The 26,649-nt window shown below is 46.5% G+C and overlaps 1 protein-coding gene across 2 annotated transcripts in view; it reads right to left on the reverse strand.

The window, feature by feature from the left end:
• Positions 1-26,649, reverse strand: part of LOC147015044 (protocadherin-16-like) — a 209,126-nt gene that overhangs the window by 164,733 nt on the left and 17,744 nt on the right. For both annotated transcript variants that reach the window (XM_085849401.1, XM_085849402.1), the window contains exon 4: positions 25,561-26,649. This exon is cut by the window's right edge and continues 90 nt beyond it. In XM_085849401.1, the coding sequence (XP_085705527.1) occupies positions 25,561-26,649 (1,089 nt within the window). The remainder of the gene's footprint in view (positions 1-25,560) is intronic.

Here is a 26,649-nt window from a genome sequence, read left to right on the forward strand (position 1 = left end):
AACAGAGACCAGGGAAACGACACCTAAGGAGTGACGAATCCTTAATCTCATAATAAGCTCGTTGACCGGTGTTACCTCCATTATCATTGGGGTCAGCTTATTGGACACAGCTACAGCAACTCCTTGGGTATGGTAACCATCAGAGCGACCAGACCAATAGTAGGTGTAACCACCCACCATTATCTCGCCGCAATCCGGTCTCCGAACCTCAGAGAGAGCTGCAATCCCGATGTCCAAACGCTTGAGCTCAGATGATAACAGAGACAGGTGATCATCCTCTCTTAGGGATAGGACATTGCAGGCACCCACCCGAAGGGACCGCCTCAGGTTAACCCAAGGAGACCGCCGTCTGGTGGACGACACCTCAGCACCACTCCGACACACTCTCCCGCAATCTGACCCAGGGATGTTACCCCGTGGTTTCCCTCCTATCAAAGATTGGGGGTCCCGACGGCTTTGCCCCAATCCCGTCATCCGGTGAGCTGCCCTGCGAAGGGAAGCTGCACAGGAGATACTCCCACGGAGTGGGTTTTCAGATTTTTTTGCATTTTTGCGTTTTGCGGAATGAAGGGTTTTACGGTGGCCGGAGTGCAAATCCTGCCACCAACCTCCTAATAAGAAGTGACCCAACTGCAGGAGGACGTCCGCAGACACAGTTGGGCACTAGATATGGATGGCCGTTGGCTCACAAGGAGCTCCTCCGCCCTTTGACAGGTTTTGTTTTTAATCCTGCTGGGTGTCCATATCCAAACACCCTCCTCACCAGAAAACCTGGTGGGGGAGACGGTTTAGTCGCCGACAACCCGACCATGGAACAGGTTAGTACAGGTTTACATGGTACCTGTAGCAGGTCACAGATCGAACCTGACCTGACAAAGGTTTGTGAGCTGACCTGACAAACCTGACAAAGGCGGTGAGGAGTTTTTAATAACATGGAGGTGAGGTGTTTTTAATAATGTTGCGGTGAGGGGTTTTTAATAACGTGGCGGTGAGGTGTTTTTAATAACGTGGCGGTGAGGCGTTTTTAATAGCGTGGAGGTGAGGTGTTTTTAAATGACGTGGCGGTGAGGAGTTTTTAATAACGTGGGGGTGAGGCGTTTTGAATGCCGTAGGGGTGAGGTGTTTTTAATAATGTGGCGGTGAGGCGTTTTTAATAACGTGGCGGTGAGGCGTTTTTAATAGCGTAGAGGTGAGGTGTTTTTAAATAACGTGGCGGTGAGGAGTTTTTAATAACGTGGCAGTGAGGCGTTTTGAATGCCGTAGGGGTGAGGTGTTTTTAATAATGTGGCGGTGAGGCTTTTTTAATAATGTGGGGATGAGGTGTTTTTAATAACGTGGCGGTGAGGGGTTTTTAATAATGTGGGGGTGAGGGGTTTTTAATAATGTGGCGGTGAGGCGTTTTTAATAACGTGGTGGTGAGGAGTTTTTAATAACGTCGCAGTGAGGAGTTTTTAATAACGTGGCGGTGAGGAGTTTTTAATAACGTGGTAGTGAGGCGTTTTTAATAATGTGGCGGTGAGGAGTTTTTAATAACGTGGAGGTGAGGAGTTTTTAATAACGTGGAGGTGAGGAGTTTTGAATTCCGTAGGGGTGAGGTGTTTTCAATAACGTGGCGGTTAGGCGTTTTTAATAATGTGGGGGTGAGGCATTTTTAATAACGTGGCGGTGAGGCGTTTTTAATAATGTGGCGGTGAGGCGTTTTTAATAACGTGGCGGTGAGGCGTTTTTAATAACGAGGCGGTGAGGAGTTTTTAATAACGTGGCGGTGAGGAGTTTTTAATAACGTGGTCGTGAGGCGTTTTTAATAATGTGGCGGTGAGGAGTTTTTAATAACGTGGAGGTGAGGCGTTTTTAATAACGTGGCGGTGAGGGGTTTTTAATAACGTGGCAGTGAGGAGTTTTTAATAACGTGGCGGTGAGGAGTTTTTAATAACGTGGCGGTGAGGAGTTTTTAATAACGTGGGGGTGAGGAATTTTTAATAAGGTGGTAGTGAGGCGTTTTTAATAACGTCGCGGTGAGGGGTTTTTAATAACGTGGGGGTGAGGAGTTTTTAATAACGTGGCGGTGAGGGGTTTTTCATAACGTGGCGGTGAGGCGTTTTTAATAACGTGGCGGTGAGGCGTTTTTAATAACGTGGCGGTGAGGCGTTTTTAATAACGTGGCGGTGAGGCGTTTTTAATAACGTGGCGGTGAGGAGTTTTTAATAACGTGGAGGTGATGCGTTTTTAATAACGTGGAGGTGAGGAATTTATAAAGGCGTGGCGGTGAGGAGTTTTTAATAAAGTGGAGGTGAGGAGTTTTTAATAACGTGGCGGTGAGGGGTTTTTAATAATGTGGCGGTGAGGAGTTTTTAATAACGTGGCGGTGAGGAGTTTTTAATAACGTGGGGGTGAGGAATTTTTAATAAGGTGGTAGTGAGGCGTTTTTAATAACGTCGCGGTGAGGGGTTTTTAATAACGTGGGGGTGAGGAGTTTTTAATAACGTGGCGGTGAGGGGTTTTTCATAACGTGGCGGTGAGGCGTTTTTAATAACGTGGCGGTGAGGCGTTTTTAATAACGTGGCGGTGAGGCATTTTTAATAACGTGGCGGTGAGGCATTTTTAATAACGTGGCGGTGAGGAGTTTTTAATAACGTGGAGGTGATGCGTTTTTAATAACGTGGAGGTGAGGAATTTATAAAAGCGTGGCGGTGAGGAGTTTTTAATAACGTGGCGGTGAGGGGTTTTTAATAATGTGGAGGTGAGGAGTTTTTAATAACGTGAGGGTGAGGATTTATTAATAACATGGGAGAGAAATGTTTTTAATAACGTGGCAATGAGGTGTTTTTAATAACGTGGCAGTGAGGTGTTTTTGATAACGTGGAAGTGAGGTATTTTTAATAATGTGGTGAGGGGTTTTTACTAATGTCGCGGTGAGGCATTTTCAACAGCGTGGAGGTGAGGAATTTTTAAGACTGTGATGGTCAGGTCAGGTCAACTCAGTTATGGGAGCATGTGCCAGAGCAGCGCGTCGCTGCGTCCACTTTCTGCCGGTACTCCAAGGGCCTCCGTCTGGCCATCCCCCAGGCAGATGCCGAGCCCATCCCCATCTCCTTGAGATGCCGATCAACCTTCTGCAACCACGAGGAACGTGGTCAGCCTATTGGCCTCCTCCACTCACAAGGCTCCCTCGTTGAGAGACTCAGGTGAGCAGGGTCCGTCAGGAAAACGAGCCACATGTCCACAGCTGCAGCTGATGCTCACTGACTATGCAGGTAACAAATCTCATTTACGTCTCTCTTAGCAACCGCTCGTTGGACACAAAGTCCGACCCGCGATCGCCAAGGATTCTCCGAAGAGACCTGGTACCAAAGCAATAAAGTCGACATCTCAGATCCCTGGTCCGAGTCCAAGTTGCACATCTGCAGAGCAAGACTGCAAGCACCAAGCACAAGAAGACTCGGAACTTCGTCCTCCTGTACAGGTACCAGCAGCACCACACCCCATGATCCAATGAATCCATGACTCCCCAGGCCAAACCGCCATCTGTTGACATCTGGCTCACAGCCAGCAGAGACATGACTATCACTGCCAAGGAAAGTGAATCTCTCCGTGACCTCAACATCCTCACCAGGAACAGGTACAGACAGAATACCAGCATCCAAGATGTCGTTGAAAGCCTGGATCTTTGTTTTGACGCAGGAAACCTGTAATCCCAACAGCTCCGACTCCTAATTCAGCACCTCAAGGGCCCCCTAAAAGATATCCAGAGTTTCTGCAAAGATAACTGCATCATCTGCGAAATCAAAGTCAGAGATCTTGTCATTCTCAAACGATGCACTGCAACTTGATCTCTCCGACATCCTCCCCATAATCTAGTCCATAGAAGTGTTGAAATGTGTGGGGGCCAGTACACACCCCTGACGAACTCCAGTATCAACTGGAAATAAGTCAGACATGGTATCACCACATCTCACAGTGCTCTCAGTACTGGAGTATTGTTCAGACATCAGATTGATCAGTTTTAGTGGCACCCAACGAATACCAAGAATCTTCCACAGGGCATCCCAATTCACTGAATAAAATGCTTTGCAGAGATCAACATAGACTGCAAGCAGCCCCTGCCGAAACTCTCGTCTGCATTTGGGGAGGACCCAAAGAGCAAGGATACAGTCAATCGTTGACCTCTTTGGGGTAAAGCCTAACTGCTCTGGACGCTGATGCTCAATCAAATGGTGGCAAACCTGATGAATAATTATCCGAGCAAAGACCTTGCCCGGCAATGAGAGCAGCGTCACCCCTCGGTAGTTGTTGCAGTCTTGGTGATCACTCTTCCCTTTACAGAGGGGGACAACAAGGCTCCTCTTCCAGTTAGTTGGCATAATGCCTGTGTTCTGGTCAGAGGACAGAATTGTGTGCACCGACATGAGTACAGCATTTCCACCAGCCTTGAGAAGTTCAGCATGGATGCCGCAAATCCCAGGAGCTTTACCCCATTTCAACCAGTTCATCGCAGTCTCTGTTTCCATAAATGAAGGTGGACCACAGTTGATTGGAGGGTCAGCAATAGGTATAGTAACACCCCTGACATCCACCACGACAGCTGGTGGATCAGCCTGGTACAGCCGCTCAAAGTAACCGGCCCAACGGTCCTTCACTTCGGACTCCTCTGTCAAAAGCCTCCCACCCTCTGCTCGAACTGCAGTACACCGAGGGACAGGCTTGGAGGAACGCAATGCGTGAATTCCCCTGTAAGCAGGACGAGAATCACTTGACCATTGGTGATGCTCTACTCCCTCAAAGATTCCTTTCACATCAGCCTCCTTGTCCACCCTTAAGGGGGCTGTCACACCTTGACGTTTTAGCCAGCGTATGGCAAGGTGTCAAAATGTATGTAAAACGCTGGCGTACGCAAAACTATTGATGTTTTTTTTAAGTTTTGGGTGTATAATAACGTGTTGGACGTATGCATAACGTATTAGTAACGTACACAGAACGTTTCAATCACATATAGATAACTTATACCAACGAATGCTGAGCGTGTTGTCGGCGTTCACAACCTGTGCCCAACGGTAATCTAACTTATGCATAGTGCGCGGCAGCGTATCGCCGGCGATCACGTGGCGTAGGCTATTCATAGGCTGCGGCTCGACGATTCAAACCATAACCGCACTAGACATCGAAGTGTGAAGCCGCTGTCACACCTTGACGTTTCAGCCAGCGTATGCCGACATATGAAAAATTTGCCGAACCAACCTGGCACACGTCGAATACGTTATGGGTAAGTTTTGTATACATTAAGAGCACGCTGGCAAACGTCGTAGTTCGCTAGCATACGTCCTCTTACGCCGATTACGTCGAGAAATTTCAGCATGTTGAAAATTTCTCGACGTATGACACACGTTCCGCATATGCTGGCCATAAGTTGTAGGCACGTTACGCGATCGTTGACACACGTCGACACACGTTACTTGTACGTTACTCATAAGTCGAAACACGTCAAGGTAATAGTTAGCATCAGTGTTCCAGACTCCCTGTTTTTTTTTTTTGTTTGTTTGTTTTTTTTCTTCGGTGTGACGGTGATGTTGACACTTCGATTTCTAGTGCGGTTATGATTTAAATCGTTGAGCGGCAGCCTATTAATTATATTATATTATAACCGCACTAGAAATCGAAGTGTCAACATCACGGTCATACCGAAGAAAAAAAAAAAACAGGTAGTCTGGAACACTGACGCTAACCATTACCTTGACGTGTTTCAACTTATGAGTAACTTACTTGGAACGTTTGTCGACGATCGCGTAACGTGCCTACAACACGTTACTCATAGGTTAGAAATAAGTTTCGGGTACGCTAAACATAACCTCGACATGTTTCGACTTATGAGTAACTTACAAGTAACGTGTGTCGAAGTGTGTCAACAATCGCGTAACGTGCCTACAACTTATGGCCAGCGTTATGCGGAACGTGAGTCATACGCTGGCATACGTCGAAAAATTTCAAGCATGGAAAATTTGTCTAACAGGTCGGCGTACGACAACGTATGCCAGCGTACTACGACGTATGCCAGCATGCTCTTTACGTGTACAAACTTACCCATAACGTATTCGATGTGTGCCAGTGTTTTAGCCAAATTTTTCATACGCCAGGCATACACTGGCTAAATCTTCAAGGTGTGACAGGGCCATTAGTACACATACAGTTTTATGCCTCAGCTCCCTGAACAACTTAGCTCTGCCATTCAGCCTGGCCCTGCGACTCTGGTCAATGGTATCCAGTGTTCCTTGAGAGACAAAATTCGTTTTCGCCCTGCGGTGAGTTCCAAGACATCCACCGGCAACATCAAGGACGGTGATCTTGAAGGCACTCCACAACTCTTCAGGATCCCCTAAAGCACCCAGACTCCCAAAATCTCCACTCAGCCTGTTCGCAAGCAACTCAGCTACCCTCTCATCCTTGAGCTTGCCAACATCCAGCCTCGGCCGGGATGGTGCTGTTCTCCTGGATTTAAGCTGCAACTTCAGAGTTGCTACATCAAGCCTGTGGTCAGTATTGAGGAAGTGACTTGCCGAAGCTACCATGTAAACCTGTATGAACCAGTTTCATGGTCGGCTTGGCGGTGACTGAACCGTCTTCCCCACCGGGTTTCCTGGTATGGAGGGTGTATGGATATGGACACCCAGCTGGATTAAAAACAAAACCTGTCAAAGGGCAGAGGAGCTCCTCGCGAGCCAACGGCCATCCATATCTGGTGCCCAACTGTCTGCGGACGTGCTGTTGCAGTTGGGTTGCCTCTTTCTTAGGTTACCAGCAGGAATTGCACTCAGGCCACAGTAAAACACTTAATTCCACAAAACACACAAAAAACGCACATAAAACTGAAAACACTCTGTGGAAGTAACTCATTGGTGGCTGCCTTTCGAAGGGCAGCTCACCAGATCCTGTGATTGGAGCAAAGTATTCAGGATCTCCCATGCTTTGATGATAGGAGGAAAAGCACGTGAAAGCCTTTCTGGGTCGGGATGCAGTAGTGTGTGTTGGGGTGTTTTTGAGGTGTCGTCCACCAGATGAAGGTCTCTTCACATTAACCTGAAGCGGTCCCTTCAGGTGGGTGCTTGGAATGTCCTCACTCGAAGAGAGGATGATCACATGTCTCTGCTATCAACTGAGCTCCAGCATTTGAACATCAGTATTGCAGCACTCTCTGAGGTTTGGAGACCGGGTAGTGGTGAGATCATGGCAGGTGGGTACACTTACCACTGGTCTGGTCCTTCTGATGGTTACCAAGCCCAAGGAGTTACTGTCGCTGTGTCCAATAAGCTGACTCCCATGGTAATTGAGGTATCACTGGTCAATGAGCATTTTACGAGACTGAGGATTTGTCACTCTCTGGGTGCCATTTCCCTGGTCCCTGGATATGCTCCCACTGAGGTGAGTGATTTCACTGTGAAAGAGACATCCTATGCCGCACTCGAGCCTGTGGTTCATCAGTGCCCAAGGTGAGATACTCTTCTTGTCTTGTGGGATACCAATGCATCGACTGTCATGGATAAGGATGGTTACGAGACATGTGTTGGTCCCCATGGGTCTGGATCTGTGAGCCAGAATAGCACTAAGTTCCTTGACTTTGCAAAAAGTCATGGACTTAGGGTGGCTGATTCATGGTTTCAGCACCCACAGCCTCATCGCTGGACTTGGTATTCTAATGTTGGTGGTGCGGCAAAGGATATTGAACATGTACTCGATGATGGTCGCTGGAGGATGCTCCAGAACTGCAGGGTCTGCCGGAGTGCTCAGTTCCTCATTCCTGACCACAAGCTTGTTGCAGAAACCTGAAGTTTCAGCTCAAATCAAGGAGAATGTTACCATCCCAGCCTTGGTGGGGTGTTGGCAAGCTCAAGGGCAGCTGAGGAGTTTGCAAACAGGCTCAGTGGGGATTTGGGGGGTCTGGGTATTTTGTGGGATCCTGAATAGTTGGTGAGTGCCGTCAAGACGACCATTCTTGATGTCAGTGTATATCTTGGAACTCACCGTCACGCGAAGAAGAACTTTGTTTTCCAAGGGACACTGAATACCATTGATAAGAGTCGCAAGGCCAGGCTTAATGGCAGAGCAGAGCTGTTCAGAGAGCTGCGGCGTAAAATGTTGCGTTCGCTGAAGGCGGACAAGGAGGCCTATGTGCTAAAAATCTGTGAAGAGGTAGAACATCACCTGTGGTCAAGTAATTGTCCTGCTTACAGAGGAATTTGTGCATTGCCCTATCCCAAGCCTGCAGTTGGAGCAGAGGGCGGTGATCTCTTGACAGAGGAGTCTGAAGCTAGGCTGGTAGCTTTGAGCGGCTGTATGAGGCTGACCCACTAGCTGTTGAGTTGGACATCAGGGGTGTTAGTATCCCTATTGCTTACTCTCCAATCAACTGTGAACCAACTTCCCTGGTGAAAACTCAGGCTGTGGTGAACCAGATGGAAGTGGATCCAGTTCCTGGGATCTATGGCATCCATACTGAACTTCTCAAGGCAGGTGGAAGTGCTGCACTCTTGTTGTTGCATAAAGTAATGTGCTCTGTTTGGAGCACAGGCATCATCCCAACTGACTGGAAGGAGAGGCCTTGTTGTCCCTCTTTGGAAAGGGACGGGTGATCGCCAGGACTGCAATGGCAGAGGGGTGACGCTGCTTTCAGTGCAGAGCAAGGTCTTTGTTCGAATAATTATTGATTGGGTTCGCTTCCATCTGATTGAGCACCAACACCCATAGCAGTCAGAATTTACACCAAAGAGGTCAACGATTGACCATATCCTTGCTCTTTGGGTCCTCACCAAACGCAGGAAAGAGTTTCAACAGGGGCTGTTTGCAGCCTTTGTTGATCTCCGCAAAGTGTTCCACTCAGTGAATCGGGATGCCCTCTGGAGGATTCTCGGCCTTCATAGGGTGCCACTAAAACTGATCAATCCGATTCCTGATCTATACTCTGATCCTGAGAGAGTTGTGAGGTGTGATGGTTCCATCCATGACTTATTTCCAGTTGTGACTGGCCTCCACAATTTTCAGCGCTTGTATGGACTGGATTCTGGGGAGGATGTCAGAGAGATCAAAGTCTGGTGCATCATTTGGGAATGTTAGGATCTTTTACCTCACTTTCACAGATGATCCTGTCATCTTTGTGGAAACGCTGGATATCCTTACAGGGGGCCCTTGAAGTGCTGAATGAGAAGTCTGTGCTGCTGGGATTATGGGTTTCCTGGGTCAAAACTGAGATCCAGGCTTTCAATGATATCTTGGACACTGTGATCTTATCTGTTCCTGTTTGTGGTGAGTATTTGAGGTCTGAGAGAGACTCATTTACCTTGGCAGTGGTATTCACGTCTCCACATATTGTGAGCCAGAGGTCAATGGACATCTGGATTTGGCCTGGGGAGTCATGGATTCATGGATCATGGGGTGTGGCACTGTTGGTACCTATGCAGGAGGATGAAAGTCCGATCTTTAAGTCCTTGGTGCTTCCACTCTTGCTCTACGGAAGCGAGACTTGGACTCTGACCAAGGATCTGAGATGGAGACTTAACTCCTTTAGTCCCAGGTCTCTTCGGAGAACCTTTGGCTATCGCTATTCAGAGTTTGTGTCCAACAAGTGTTTGCTGAGAGAGACTCAAATGAGATTTGTCACCTGTATCGTCTGTGAGCATCAACTGCGGCTGTATGGACACGTGGCTCGTTTTTGTGATGTTGATCCTGCTCACTAGATTCTCTCAGCGAGGGAGCGTCGTGGGTGGAGGAGTCTAATGGGCTGACCACGTGCCTCGTGATTGCAGCAGGTTAATCGTGGTGGTTTGTAGTGCCACAATATTTGACAAATATTGCTTTTTATGGTCAGGGTGGGAAAACTCAAGTTTCCCTTCACATCATTAACCAAGGAATATAAGGTGGAGAGGGTGCAGGAGTTTATGATGGTGTGGGATTCAAGTGATCCAGTGGTGAAGAATGCTCTCCCAGAGGAAAGAAGAAGGCAAGTCAGAAGTGAAAGGCAAGAGCAGAGATGGATGAAATGGTGGAGGGGTTGCAACAGGAGGAGGTGATGGGAATGGTGCAGCATGGGAATCATGGTTTGGGACAGATGAAGCATGATCTATGGGGAAAGGCATGTGTGAAAGAAAGGAGGAAGATGGTTGAGAGGGAGGTGAAAAGAAAGGTGGAAGAGAGGAGATACGTGAAGGTAGTTGGACAGGCACAGCAGGGGAATGGACTTGGTGGAAGGGTGTCGAGGATGGAGCCAATACTGTTGAATTTCCTGTTGCGGGAAATGAATGATGTGCTTCTATCGTCAGCAAACTTGAGCATGTGGGGGTTGTTGCAGAAGGAGAGCCGCACTTCTTTTGGAGGTCAGGGAACAATGCAGCATGCACTGAGTGCTTGCTCAGTAGCATTGGCGGTGGGAAGACAGAGATAGCGGCACGATCATCTGCTGGTGCTGCAAGTGGAGATGGTGCAACAAGAGGTAATGAGATTGAGGAAGAGGGGAGTGGAGACAGAGGAGGCTGATGGGAGAAAGGTGTTGTTTGTGAAAGAGCGCCAGGTGGTAAGAGATGGAAGGAGGAGGAGGAGAAGGAGGAAGGCAAGACGTCTACCAAATGCTCGTTATTGCCAGGTGGTAGCAGACCGAAAGCCGCAAACATTATTTCCAAAGGAGATATGAGTGACAAGACAGCAGCCTAACATTGTCATCTGGTCAGGTACAACAAGGCAGGTCATCTTGGGGGAGTTGTCAGTGCATTGGGAAGAAAACATGGAGGAAGTGCACGAGAGGAAGAGAGGAAATTATGGTGAGCTGGTGGTGGAGTGTCAAGAGAAGGATTATTGAGTTTCTTGTCAGCCATTTGGTTGCAGTGTAGAGGGTATCTTGGCAATTCCTTTTCTGGATTTCTTGCTCGACGTGGAGTGTGTGGATCGGAAAAGAGGAAGATGTGTGTGAGAGTGCTCAGGTTGTGTTAAAAGGCTCATTTTTGGATTTGGAGGAACTTTATGGAGGTATGTCGAATGTGGCATATCCAAAAGGCATAACAATGGAGGCAGTGTACCCAAACCATGCAGCGTACCAGACATACCCAGCGTACCTGAACCAACCAACATATGTGAACCACTGAGTGTATCCAAACCACGCAATGTACCCAAACAAAGCAGCATATCCAAACCACCCAATGTACCCGAGCCACCCAGCATAGCTGAACCACCAAGCAAAACCAATCCACCCAGCATGACCAAACCACCCAGCACGACCAAACCACGCAGCACGACCAAACCACGCAGCACGAACTTTGCTGGCAGTAGCTGCTTGGGTATCACTGAGGCTCTTTATAAAGAGTAAATTTGATCGATTGGTTGATGGAAATTAAAGATACAACTTTAGCGTTTCTTCAACCGTTGCGTGTGTGGCATCTCGTTCCGAGATCTTTTTGAACGCCGCTCTGTCATCTTTAAAACAGCAATACAAGGTTGATATTTCACACTCGTGTTATTAAAACATTACTTTGGAATGTTTTACAAAAAACATTTACCCATAAAAATTAAATGCTTGCGAATGAAGTCTATTTTTTTTGAGACAGCCTCCCATTTTGTGATCGGTTCAACGCAGGAGAAACAAAACAGGTTTTTGTGGAGTCAGACAAGGCTCGATGCGGAGAAATACTGTGGCCTTTTTGTTAGCAGTCGCTCACTTCGTGGATGCACGATTTCCAGGTGGTGGTGTTTGTGCACTATTATACCAAATTAAAAACTTTGTGATCGCATTGCTTTGAGTGTTAAAAACAAAACTAGAAGGGCACTCGGTAGAGTGTACACCTCCGCCACATATTGCCTCATCCACGAGAACATATCGGGCCCAATACATTTTTTAAAAAATATCATGCTATATTTCGATTTTGGCCCAATCTCTCAATGGTGAAGAATCACTTTTAAAAAAATTAAATAATTCTCGTATCCAGATCCGGATTCGGATCTTCACCAAAATTTAATCAATTCGTCCGTGTCGCATGCCCAACATGTCCACCAAATTTCATCCGATTCCGTCGACATCTTTTGGAGATATCCTGCACACAAACAAACAGACAGAAAGGGGTGAAAACATCACCTCCTTCACCTTCGGTGGCAGAGGTAAAAAAAAAAAAGAGGATTCGAAATGTGATGATAAAACCATTGGGAAACTACAAGGGCACTCGGTAGGGCGCATACCTCCACTATGCTCATTAGTTTACGTTTTGTATCCCACTGATCGGCTGGATCTGGATTCGGACCTGAACTAAATTTTAATTGGCTTGTTCTTGTCACCTCACCAACGTGTCCACCAAGTTTCCTCAGACTCCTTCCACCACTTTTTGAGATATCCTGCTATATCTCATTTTGGCCCCATCTCTTGATGGTAAAAAAAAAAAAAAAATCACTTAAAATCCTCTCGGATCCAGATCTGGAGTGGGATCGTCACCAAAACCAAATCATTTAGTCCGTGTCAAATACCCAAGCTCTCCACCAAATTATATCCGAATCCGTCCCCAATTTTTTAAGATATTTGGTTCACAAGCAAACAGACAGACAGATGGATCGGTGTGAAAACAATCTCCATCCACCTTCGGTGGCACAGGTCCCAATCATCAAAACCAAAATGAACCTTACCTTTTCTCAAACGTCCCTACCATGGTAACTTCGTCGGACACATAGTACAGCGTGTTTCCCGTGACATTAATCACGGCATTTCCAGTGGCAAACATGTCCTTCACATGCATAATAAACTTGTCGCAATCCTCAATGAGTTTTGTAAAAATTTCAGCTCCATTCACGGGTTTCCCCTTTGTCATCACGCCCTTTCTCTAATCTTGTTTCCTCTTTGTCCTCACACACTTTCGCGAGGTCCTTCCTCCAATCTTGTCTGCCGCTCTTTAAAAACAGGAAAACAGTTCCGTGGTCATGCTCAATGCCAGGAAGCAGTTGCCCGTTTGAGGATTAACACAGCAAGCTTTCTTTCTGCTGAACCCCAGCAATATGAAGGCGAGACTGAAATGCAAGGCTCCGTGGCCAGGCCATGAACTCGTAGTCAGAAAAGTCAATGTGCATTATTTTTCTAAACAAACATTGAGGCTCATGGAAGAGCTGCAGAGAATGGGGCTCAGGTTGAAACTGAGAAGTCCTTCATGTGAATGTTTACACAACCACCAGGATTTGGATGCTGGCTGTGTCTTGGATCGTGGCCAGGTGAAACACCTAGTTTCAACACCAGGTTCAAACTCATGGGAGATGGGGGTTGTCCAGGCGACTGTGCTTGGTGGAGCAGGGAATGAAAGAGGGAGAGGGGTGTAAAGGAGTGTGAGGGGACTATGAGCTGTTTCGGCCTCAGACCCCGTATCGTTTACAGTCCGTCTGAGCGTGCGCTTCCTGTACTCGGCCAGCTTGGCCGCCGGCAGTCTGATGGAGCATGGCAGTGGAAAAAAAAGTGGAACATAGAGCAGAGTAAAAGAGAAAGGAAGGTGGGAGGGAGTGGCGGTAGGAGCTTGGAGTTGTGAAGAGGGGATGATCACAGAGAAAGGAGAGAGAGATTTAGGAGCAAGGGGTGGTACACACGGTCGTGAAAGGGGAGGGAGAGTTTCCGGAGCCTTTTCGAGTGGGTTGTAACCTATGCGTGTAAATCCAGGCCCATTCTTTAGGCAAATTATTTTGCAGTATCAAGTGAAGGGTCGGCAGGGAAGCTCAGAGGTGGAGTACCTGCATTTAAGCTGTCTATATAGTTCCCAACCTGACTATAAACTGTCACTCTGAAGCTTCAGAGCAAAGGTGTTGTCTAATGTGCTGTCCTTCAAGGGGATGTCAGCCTGGATGTCCCATTTGCTAGCATGCTCTGGTGGATGTGAGAGGTCCCACGGTGTCTTTCAGAAAGAGTAAGTAATTGTGTACCCGACCCTGGCCAAATTCCTGCCCTGAATACTGCTGGGAATAGCAATAGCAAACCACCCAGTGTATTCGCTGCCTAGTAGCCGTTTTGGCAGCGCCAACGCTCTGGAAAGAGCGTGGCCATGATTTCATGAACGGAACAGATCGAATGAAGGTGCAATACCTCATTCAGACAACCAACGTCCCTTGTCTGCAACATGCATTCCATCTTTTGCTGTGTCTTTTGTCACTTTCTCCTCCTCTCATTCTTTTGCTGGACCCAGGAAGGCTTTCATCCTGAGTATGATGAGGGATATTTAGTCAAACTATTCCCAGAAAGCAATATCAGCTGCAGGTCTTTAAATACATTTGGAACATAAAAAGTTTCAACTCTCTTGCTTCTACAACTCTCGTTTAAATCATTTTTATATTTTCTTTTAGGTAATTCATTGCAGGGAGAAATGGTCTCTCAACAAAGAAGCAAAGCTGGGCTTTCGGCAACAAAGCCAAGCTCGGCAGGATCCTGAAAAAAGCTCGACAGTAGCTCGGCAGAATGACAGTCTGTAGCTGGATTTGTTGGCCGGCTTTACTATATGGTCGTCCCAGGAGAGGTTGTGGCTAATACTGATGCTTAAAAGTTCAATAAATTGAACCTCCTCCAGTGACTAACCTTCAAAATATATAGGTGGGTTCATTTTATGATCCTTCTAGAGTGACAGGGTGTGTGACTTGTCAGGAATCAACGATACAGTTGTACCATGGAGACCCTGCTGTGCCATGGATGTCCAACTGTATCACGGCATAGAGATCTGGCTGGAACAGGGAGGTCCAGCTGCAACATAGAGATTCAGCTATTCTATGGAAGTCCATGAGAACAATGAAGACTTCTATTGTTTTTAAGACTGCTGTACCTTAAACCTTATTGTTTTTCATATTATACATGGCTTCAAACAGATGAAAAGATCCATCTTGTTAAATAAGATGTCCAGCATAAACGTCAAACTGCAATAATTGGCGAGGGAGTTTATATCTAAATAATAAGAACTCGAGAAGTCCATAGAACACCGTACCCCATGTGGTTTTGAGTCAAAGGACATGGGAAGGGTCTTTTAAACTCTTGTTTGCATTTCCAAGCACGATCTATATTTCCTACAAGCCGCAATTTTCTCTGAATCTTGATATTCCTCAACGCTGAGAGAGCACCAGTGTTAAATTTGATTGGTTGAGATAGTGTAAAATTTTGTCCAAGTACTGCTAAACTGGAGGTGTTTGAAAGTGCCAACAAGGAGATTTGTGTTCCACAGTGTTCAATTATATGATTCAATTTAAATAAAATAAAGATTTCAGAAGTTGTAGGAAAAAAAAAAGAAGCTTTTTTTTGGAAGTTTACCGCTGTTGCTGCAGTGTCTTTTACACCACCTTATCTAACACAGTTAAATTAGTTATTCGTGCCTGTTGTTTGTGTCCTTTATCCCTACAAACAGTAACTTTCCTGTTTGGAATGATTTTCAATTTTGTTGACTGGCAGACAGAGTAAAAAATGTTATCTCATTCCTTTTTGCGCATGCACATTCAGGACAAGATTCCGTACAATTTGCCAAATTCAGATCCAAAGTATAGCTATCCCGCAGGTTTGTTTTCCGATTCATGGTCGACAGAGTTCAAAATATAAAACTCAATTGAAATAAAGTTATTCCTCAATCATAGACTGACGTCTCTAAACAGACAGACAAGCAGACGTACGGACAGACAGAGCGAACTAACGGTTTAACCCCATGTTTCGCTTTGCGCACGGGTGGACGGGGTAAAAATAAGTCACTTCTGTGAGAATGGAGCTAAACACAGATGTACAAGCAGGATAGTTCAGAGTTGGTGGGAAATTGAGGTGTGGATGGGTAGTGAATGGTGTAGATGGGATGTTACGTCCAAGTTGTCTGCGTTTGATTAGTAACAGAATCGTTTCTGAAAATAAACTGTGCTGGTGCATTTATACCGGGTGGTACAGCACAGGATGTGCTCCCATTCTGAGATTGTCAAGCCAGTTGTCCCATCTGCTGACACATACATGTGGATGGTAAAGATCCCAGAAAGCCTTTCACGTAGCGTTGGACTTTGTTTTTTTTTTGTAGGAATCCACTGGCGAGCTTACAAATTCCCACCTGCCAATTACCGAGCCAATATATAGCTAACGTAGACGGTGCCAGAAAGCACACAAACTTCTGATTAACAAGGGCTACAGACAGCACGAACCTCCGGAATATTACAATGTTACAAAACCTACAGCATATATACTCGAGATTATTCAACACTTTCTGGTGGGTTTCTGGGGTGTTAAATGCATGAGAGGACAGACATAGGGAGTCCGTTCCAAAGATATAGAGAAAAGAGGTGAAGTTGAGCAGAAAGATTTGACTTGAGGGCAACAAGGAATACGTTTGGAGATGAACACGTGCAACCTTTTTGGGCCATAGAGAGGTGGAGGGCTGTAAGGGTTGAGAGTGGGGTGGCAAGGGGGAAGGGGTAGGGAACTGAATGCCAGATGTGAGGCGGGAGAGTGTTGCAAAGCCACCAACCTGTCTGCGGTGAGAAAGAAGCAGGCCCTCCGCTTCAGATTCTGGCTAAGAAATATCAATTACTCTCAGGGCCTTGTTTCAACTGCCTAAATGGATGTGTGATGAAAAGCAGCAGCAGCAGCACCGTGCCAAAGTGGAGAGCTCCGTTCCATAGTTCTGTGGATGAATGCAATGAATATTACTTGGAATTGCGAACAGCCAATTAGCTCTTAAAATAATTGCAACATGTCGCCCAACTTGGAGATACTGTCTGCCCAAAGAAAGATCATTATAGATTGTAAGGCCAAAGATTTCACCTGAGGCAGGGGTTGATGACAGAAGTGAATTGGAACATTTGCCAGACGATCTTTGTGTAGACGTGAGTGAGTGTATGAGACTTAACAGGGTTGAGTATTATGTTGCAGTTGTTTCGGACCAGTTGTGGATCTTCTTCAGGGTCTCAGACAAACACAGAAACTACAATCTGTTCAACTCAAGGGTGTAGAACATAACGTGGAATAAATTGTAAAGTGGAATAAATGATTTTCAAGCGGGGCAGAGAGGTCCTTTATCTTCTCCTTAAATCTATGTATCACACAGAGATGTCGTTAATATTTACCGAATGCAGGATTGATCTCAGGACACTGCCTCGGGGCCAACCAGCCTCAAATGGTAGAGTAAGAGAGAGCCTGCCATCCTGGGTCACATGCAATCTGTCCGGCAGTTTGGAGAGTGCCCTGGATTCTATTGGCAGAACACTTGGTGAGGAACTCCAGATGCCAAACCGTGTATCATAGATGGGATGCGTCCAAGGGGAGCACTCTGACCTCTTGCCGATAGGTCAGGGCATCCATCCATTGCAGAGTAAGTAGAAGCAGCTTTTCCAGGGTTAAGATGCCAGGATTAAAATCAAACTGCCGATCTGTGGCTACATGCTATTTGAGATGAGAAAAGTCTTCATATTGGCTGCAGTTAATGACTCCATTACATAGCTAATGATGCGAAGAATAATGGCAGGTCTGTAGCCAAGAAGATCAGCCTTGGGCCATTGTTATCCTTGATGAAGGAAGAGAGCCATCTGAAGACCTGCAGAATACCTAAAAATCCCAAGACAGATGCACACGATTCATGGGTAATTCGGCACTGACACCATCTTAAACCATCGATGACGAGGTGCCAAGGCTGACCAGAAGCTTATGCAAAATGCTCAGGGAGAAGTTTGGTCCAGGGAAGATGCTTTAATGAGACATCGGGTAGGAATCAAGAAGGAAGACTTGAGGACGTGGGCGTTTTCAGCAAAAGAATGAGTGAAGATCCTTGGCCTTGTTTCAGGCTGCAAATGGGACTTTCTTTGTGATAACAGCTCGACTATAAGTTGAGCCCTTGCATGTGACACTTTGCTTGGAATAGTGTGCTAAGTCAAGAACAGTTAATTGTTCGTGAGATTCTTTACTTTTCATTTGTGGTACGACTGTCCCGTCTGCCAGAAATTAGCTCTTGGATGTTAAAGATCCCACGGTGTCCTTCGTGAAAAGTGGGTGAGCTATCGCTAGCACCTTGAACGAATTTCAAATTCCTGGCCCGATTTCCTGAATTGGAGTGGTGACCCAACGAGGATCGTAGTCGAGTGACTGCTTCGGCTGCACCAATGATCTGCATAGGGCATGGTACTTGACGACGATGACGACGACGACGACGACGATGATATGACTCTAAATAAAGGCTCTTATTTACCGCATGAAAGAATGAAAATGGGGATACTATCAGCAGTGTATAAGTATGCACAAATATATGGGGTGGAGATACCAGCAGAGGTTGCTCAAAAGCCGATTCTTGCTCGGATTAACAAAATAATTGCAACGTTCATCTCGCACAGGTGTCCATTTGTAGGTGCTTGTTGTTTTATGTTGACCTAAGGTACATCACCCATTCTACCACATGCCTCAGGTGATGGCAGTTTGGCTGTTGTGTTGGAGAAAAGTGAGTGAGAAACTGGAGAACATATATGGCAGGTCGAGCGTAAGATGGAACACCCTGCCGGGTTTGATTTCCTAATGGCGCAGTGGCACCACGACGCTCCATTAATGGTGAGACGATGGAGGTCACCCCGTGATGACATGTAAACTACACGTATTGTGACACGGGGTTAATTTCCACCCACACACAGTAAAAAATTATGTTCCTCATGGGGGTACGGGGTGGGGAGCTCACGAGAGCCCAAAGGAGTGATGCCATAAGAAGGACGTGTCATCGATGGGGTAATCACTCACATCTTCAGGAGCTGTACCACAAGCTGTACGTCTCGAGCGCACGTTCGGTTCTTTGCGTGGCTTTATGTTCGAGTCTCTGAAAAATACTTACGAACATGAAACCGCTGCGGCTCTTTAACACAACCAAGGAGCACACGTGCAAAGAAAGGTTCTCCACGACACAACTGGTAACTTGTCAAGCAGGAAACAAAATATGAGCGTTTTATGGACCAATACAACTTGGCTTGTATGTAACATAACACACGTGTGCCTTGCTCAAATGTGTCCTATTAAAATTCCAGCTACACATCTGGACTAACATTGCTGATGCTTTATTCATTTATCACTTCTGCACTGGAAGAATAGTTCACGGTAAAGTTCACAAAAGGTTTGCCAAGGCCGGAGTACGATATCCCACGGAATCGCTATAAAGTAGTCAGGGTGGCGGTAAATGTCACGTGACAGGTGTCTGAGACCCCACAATGAGCCATTTTGGTCAATGTACCGGGCCAACATCACGTTTTCAATTTAAACGGAAAAAAAAATAACATTCACATGATTAATTACAGATGCCAACCAACCAGGGTATAAACTTCAACATGCAGTCGTGACGAGACTTTTCTGAACTCCTGTACAAAGTTTGGTCAATGTGAGTTACTCCAGAGTGTGGCAACATCAATGCTCTGGAGTTTAGTGGTGGTCTCGACTCATAGAGGAGCATGTAACTATCTTACATGCATGACGAGGACGTTTGCAGACATCAATACACCCTTAGAGGAACTACAAGGCCATTAGTAGAAAATGGACAAAGAAAGGAACACAGTACATGGGAATTGAACAAGGAATCCCCAATATGAGCCAAGTGCTCAGATGGGAAACCCAAACAAATCGATCTCATTTATAATGATCGAATCACCTACGTATAGTGGTACACACTAAAAACGTTTATGGATATCAATAAACCAGGAAGAAATTGGCACGCAATGCAAATACATGACCGCAGTTATACGAGGGTCATCTCCCACGACTACAGCTCGCCACCTCAACCATAAACCCACAAAAACAAAGGTTATACGTCATTAAAATGTCGATACATGAAGCTCCAGAGATGCAACATCGGAAAACCGAACCAATCACAATGGATGGTGGGGCATTCACAGAAGCCTTCAGTGAAAGAGGACATAATTGTGGTGAGTGAGATTCATTGTTGAACTCGAAAGGCACTCGGTATAGCGCATACCTCCGCCATCCTGATCAGTTTACATTTTTATCCAGATCTGGATTCGGACATTGATAGACCAGATCTGGATCCGGATCTTCACCAAAATCAAACCGATTCCTCCTCGCCACACACCCAACCTGTCCACAACTTTTTGAGATGTCCTGCTCAAAGACAACCAAACAGGGGTGAAAACAACCTCCGTCCACCTTCGCCGGCAGAGGCAATAAGAGAATAGTTCAGATGTGGCCTCATTTAAAACCCCGAGGTCCATGACTTGTGGAAGTCCCAATATTGGAAAAATCTTCCTCACCCATACTCTTCAACATGTTTAAGGGCTCTTGACTTTCTCGTGTTGTCCACTATGATTCAAACAAAAACCTCAATGGAAACATTTCGCATTGAGTAGAGGAGGTGAGCATGGCCATGTCCACTGCGCTGAGAACACCCAAGAAAGAAGTCTTTGTGAGGCACCAATTAGCGGGGAGATTGATCATCGGATGCCATCTGTACAATATTGAAATCGAATTATGAGATGCACAGTAAAAGCGTCAACACATCCATCAATCCACTCTGCCTCATAATCCACATTCGAGACAAGCGCCAGGATTGCTGGAACAACTACAAGGGGGGTGGGGGGTCGCTTCCTAATGGCAAACTGAATGTGCTAGGATTTTTGATCCTCCCTCTTCCCCCACGTGAAAAATAGAAGGTCAAAGTTCTATGTATTGATGCGAGACTCAATCACATTGATGGGAAGCCATGGAATGAATGATATTCACCTATTTGTGTGCGTAAGAGATAACAGAGTTGATTCTAAGGACTCCAACAAAGTCGAACCCCTTCCTCTCTTTCACTGTGACTTCAACAACCCTAATGTGGGTTCGAACCCCCAACCTGGCTGCCTCGCGCAGCGCCCTCCACGCCTGCTCTGAGTTAAGACTCCCTACTTCCCTCGCTCTACACCACCCCCCCTCCGCCCCCCTAATAGCTCGCAACCCCACCCCGCACCACTGCCTGTTTCTTTGTCTGTGCCCCGAGTATGGGGAAAACCGAGGAGTCTGCATGTACGCTCGGCTCTGCAATAGAAACATCACAAACAGAGCAACGTCGATCACCTACCCAGGATCCACACGATGTTTCTAGTGAAGTGTAAGACACAGCTACTTGAAAATGAGAACATTTAGCGAACGCGAGTTTTACCGTCGAGAGTAAAAATTTCAAATGACATCCTGTTGTGAAACATGACATCATATATATATATGTATATAACTACATGTAGTCGCTAGCGCACAACTACTAAACAATGGCAGAGGGCATGGTAACCGCAACGAGGCTGGCTATCCAAGCAAAACCAAACAACTAGACAGGCACACGCCTCAATACCCCAGGGATGATAGTGGACGGGCTGGCGGCCAGCTGTGACCAGCAAAGTGGGTGATTTTGTCTGGTTAGAGATTGGGGAAGATGCTTGGAATGAATGTTCCATGTGGAGCCGTGAGATGAGGGCTGCGTTTGTTGTAAAGCTCCGTAGGATTTTTATTTTTTAACAAAGTAGGCTAGTTCAGCGATACTTCTCCGGAAACGGGGTCAGGATGGGGACGCGTGAGGGTGACCAAGGTCGGCAGTGAAGGAAAGATGAGGTCAGATGGTTAGAAACCACTGCTTACAGAGAGCCCGAGATCAGCGAAAGATTTCTGTTTCACCTTCGAGACGAACACAACCAAACAGCTCACAATGGCACATATCTCCCCTGCATGGACGGATGCTCGCCCCATCCTTCACCCGAGCATTTTTTTTTAAAAATGAATGAATCCCCAGAGAAACATCAGCCTTGCAGCTCCAGCCTGAAAAGCTCTTGGAACAAGAGTGAGGGTAACTGAAGGGGTGTGGGTAGAAGAGTTTTAGCCGTTACCAGGTTACAACTTATGATGAGGTGAGGTGGATTGGTAAGGACTGGTGAGATGAGTAGTTATCAGTCATGGGTGATCTACAGGTACGATGTACACATGAACGGCAAGGAATTGGGCAATGAATGGGAGTGTCACATGAATCATGATGGTTAGTTGTCTTTCTTCTTAATGTTCTTGGTGTTCATGGTAACATCAGCACTGCCGAGTCTATTTACACAATGCAGAAAGGGGGAAAACCTCAATTGACAAATACGTAAGGTAATACAACAAACAACACCACCTTGGCCATTATAGACGTGGGTAACATGACCACCTGAGCACGTAGCTCATGCGGCTGAGCTAGTGGGATGGCACATTGAAATGTGTGTACTCTATCGATTTGTCTACGAACGTTTTTCTGATGTCTCTTCATGTCCTTGTCCTGCAGGTGATTTATCTACACGCTCCTCCAATAAAATGAAGACTGTGCAAAGACAGGTTTAAGACAGCACAGACAAAGCGGTTACATGATAGCTGCAAAGGCATCCATCATTCATCCTCCTGTTCCCACCCCTACTCCCTTCAATGGTGTGCCTGAGGGTCGAAGAGTCTCAGGGAAGGGATTACACTGGGTGGGTTGCCGTTATATTCTCAGTAGAAGTCAAAGCAGAAATTTGTAACTTGTTCAGAGTGCTGCCAACGTTCGCCCACTCCGTACAAAAGAACATCTCTCACATCTACCAGCTTCGGCTTGCTGACTGCACCCAACTTAACATCCCTCTGAAGTACGGCACACTCCATGATGCAACGTCTTGCCTGGATGAAACACCAGGGTGACGGTTTACAGTCAGGTCGTGAATCGAACTCCAGCGAGCCAGCACAAGTGCGAGTACACGACCTCGGAGGTATCCTGCCTGGCAGCCCTCATGATCAGGAAGAGTCAGATTTAGAAAGCATTCCAAAATGCAGAGGCCATCCATGTCCGCTTTGTACTCAAACTAAACTTGACGAAAACAACAGTTAAACCAGAAGGGAACTCTTCGACGTCGCGACTTAACCAGATATTCCTCCGCCCACATTATTACATCATTATACATACTTGTACCAAGTTTGATCTAAATCCCTGAACCCAGATTCAAAGTATTAAATAATTCTGGCTGCCAGACCATGCGTCCGATCAGATTGAAATTTAAAACATACTGCATTCCCCATGACTAATAGATCATAATTGTGAGGTTTCACGCCGAATGATGACGCGGTTGAAGAGAAATAATTTTTTTAAAGATTTTCATTCAATCCAATATGGCTGCCAGACCATGTGACATATTAATTATTTGTGAACACCTTGGTATCCCCAAGGCTTGGGGAACATGTGGGTGAAGTTTGTCCTCGAGCTGTCAAGCTGTTTTGGAGATGATTTTTAAAGGTTTATTGTTCAAAAAAATCATAGCTGCCAAACCATGTGACATATTGTTACGAATATGGAAGCCATTTGCACACAAACAGACAGCAGTCCCTCAGTTCAGTTATTTCGTTAAGTATATGTGTATAGTTAGAATCCATCCCCTGTGTCTCATGGGAATTTCATGTGTGCGCTACGAGTTAATTTTTTTAGTTAGGTTTTTATCAACGACAACAACAACAACAACAGCGGACCGTGGCCTCGCTCCACCGTCATCATTATGCACGTGGCCTAATGTGATGAGGTAGGTGGAGCTACAATCACCTCAGCTCCGACTCTGCCCCAGAAAGGTGGGAGTTTCCCCGCCTACCATGGCCCTGTCCAATGAGGGATGGCCAGCAAATCGCGTGATGCCACCATCCAATCAGCAGGCGAGTGGCGAGAAAATAAATCCCTCGGACCTCAAGGTGTGATCGGCACGTTCTGTCTGGCTGTGCGCGTCTGCCTCGCCTGGTGTGGCCTGATCAAGGAAGCTGTTTCAGGCTCGATCGCCGGTCGGCTTGTCATCTCTCACTCGTCCGCCTTCGTGCTGGCTGGCGTCCGACACTCTTTCCCTCGTCCCTGGTGCTTGGTGCTGCATTATGGCGGTGTGGTTCGAGTCCCGCCACCGGACAAGCTTGACCACACCGCACGAGGCGGACAGGTGCAAGCGTAGGCCCCGGTCCCCCAACTGAACTATCCTCCCCGGCGGGCGGACCAAATAAAGACAATTGAGGTCCATTTATTTTGGGGTGCGTGTGTGTGTGTCTGAGTGGGCCCTGTCCTTAAGTAGAATTGCTTAAGTATTTTCTTTTTGTTGTACATTATTTGCATTTCTTTTATTCGGGTAACTCTGCTCTTTGTGTGCTCCCCTCCCCGATTATTGTTTATAAATAAACCCCCAATTGTTCAATGTACCAGCTCGTTGTCTGTCATTTCTCCCATTGACCCAGCATGGTGCGTATTGAGAATTAGGGAGGCCGTTCGTGCCGTAAATTGTTCATTTGGTCCAGCGCGGCTTTGGTAACTTCCACTCGGTTACGCCGGATCCGAGTCGGTGATAGCGACTCGGTTCGGACAAAGTCGGCTGAGGGTGTGACTTCCCCGGTAGTTAGACGGCGTGGGTACTTAGGTAAATTGGAATTAGACAAGTGGATCCTACATCATGCTGTCGAAATATTGGCGACCACGGTCCGCTAAGGAACCCGTGGCCTTTCGGACTTATCCGGGAGTCACGACCTAAATTCCGGGGTGTTCGGTGGAGATGACCCTACTGCTCCCCCTGGTGGTCGTTTATCGCCACCGAACCCCGGCCCACAATATGACGTCATAAGTGGAGAACATTTTGTTCATCATAGAGAGGTGATCATACCTGCAAAGTTTTGCCTCGATCTGTGGAGCCGTTTCAGAGAAGAATATTTTTGAAGGCTTATAAAAATAAAAAAAAGGCTGCCAAACCACGTGACCGATGACGTCATCAATTTCAAATTAGCCCTCGATGACCCTGAAAATTTTTCATAGTGATCAGATAAAGCATTCCACATATGCAATTATGACGTCATAACGAATCCATCTATGACATCATCAAAAAATCACAGTTGTTCTCCATGTGGAGTGCTTGGCATGTGCCAAGTTTCAATTTTTTCCACGGACCGGTTTCGCAGATACAGATGTCTAAAGTATTTCCTTTTTTTCTTCCAACATGGCTGCCACACCACGTGGCCTATGACGTCATAATTATCATTTGAACAATTTATACGAGCCGTCGCACCCATGTTGAAAATTTCGTGTCAATCGGATAAGTGGTTGCTGAGAAAAGAGAAAATTATCATGGACGGACGTACGTACGTACGGCCCGACGTACAACCCGAAGCGACTTCATCAATGGAAGCATTACAAATAAAAAATAAAAAAATTCTCATAACAAAGGTTTGTTGAAAATGTGTTGACAAAAGCTCAAATGGTAATAATGTTATGGCCTGAAAACACACACACACACACACACACACACACACACACACACACACACACACACACACACACACACACACACACACACACACACACACACACACACACACACACACACACTGCGCCACAGTCGACAGTACAACAAACTGGCAAAGTGGCCCAACAGGCCAGGCTGAAAACATAGGTATTGTCTACCTCAAATTACAACCACTTTTTGTGAGCGCCACGATTGACAAACGAGTGTTTTCCTAAAAACCCCTATTGGTGTCTTTGTGGAGAACATCTTATGCAAGTAACACCCAAGACCTTTGAACTTTTGAATGAAACCAGAGTTAAAAGAAATACCGACCTGGAGAAAGCAGGACCCAGCCGGCGTGCCCTCCCGAACCGTAACGTTGTATCTCGTCACAGCCACAATCTCACTGCCAGAATCCTCGACAGAGATTATCACCGGTACAGAGGCTGAGAGTTTTGGATGTCCCCCATCGACAGCAATGGCACGCAACCTCACACGGATCGCCAGTTGGTGGTCCAGTCGGGCTGCCGTTCGTATAACACCAGAACCGGGATCGATTGAAAACCAGTCGGCCATGGGTGAACTCTTATCTCGAGGACTAACATTCCTCGTTTCAGTGTGCAAGTCAAATATTCCCGATTCAGACGTTTTATGATGATGTCCATCAATTAAACTGAAACTGCTGGAGTTATGTCTGCCATCAGACCAATGGCTATCGGTGGGGTGTTTGACCTTCAATGAATCACCAAGGGTCCCATCATCTGCTCCCTCATATAGGAGCTGGTAGGAAAGTTTCCCGTTCTCCCCAACGTCGGCATCCCGAGCCTCAACTGACAAGACAAGTGTCCCGACGGGCACGTTTTCCGGAACGATGGCACGATAGACCTTTTGATTCCAAAGTGGTGGATTGTCATTCTGATCTTCAACAAATAATATGAATTGCTGACTGGTCTGTAGTGGTGGAGAACCACCATCCTCAGCCCACACGGTCATGTCGTAACTTGATCGAACTTCTCGGTCAAGAACTGCACTCACAACTACCAAATATATTGCGCCATCTTCTGTGGCATGAAGACCAAACCGATCCTCACCACCGGTCAGCCACACCCGTGGCTGACTTCCGAGAGTTTCAGTTTGCTTGTCGGAATCAGGATCCGAAACGGAAACAGGAATTTCTTCCGTGATAGCTGCCATTTCTTCCATGTGGCCATCCCCATCGCCATTTAGACCACCAAAGTTTTTAACCTTATCTGGATCAGAGACTGACACACGCGCAACCAAGTCTCCAGGTTGTGCTGCCTCAGAAATGGCAGGTTGTCCTCCACGGCCAAGAAACAGCAAGCTGATAGTAGGTGGGTGGTCGTTGGTGTTCCGGACGTGGACTGTAAGAATGGCTGAGGATACCTCGGGTTCTGTAGCACC

Source organism: Eptatretus burgeri, chromosome 12 (assembly GCF_056783735.1).
Source record: "Eptatretus burgeri isolate ZD-2024b chromosome 12, Ebu_testis_v1, whole genome shotgun sequence".
Taxonomy (NCBI): domain Eukaryota; kingdom Metazoa; phylum Chordata; class Myxini; order Myxiniformes; family Myxinidae; genus Eptatretus; species Eptatretus burgeri.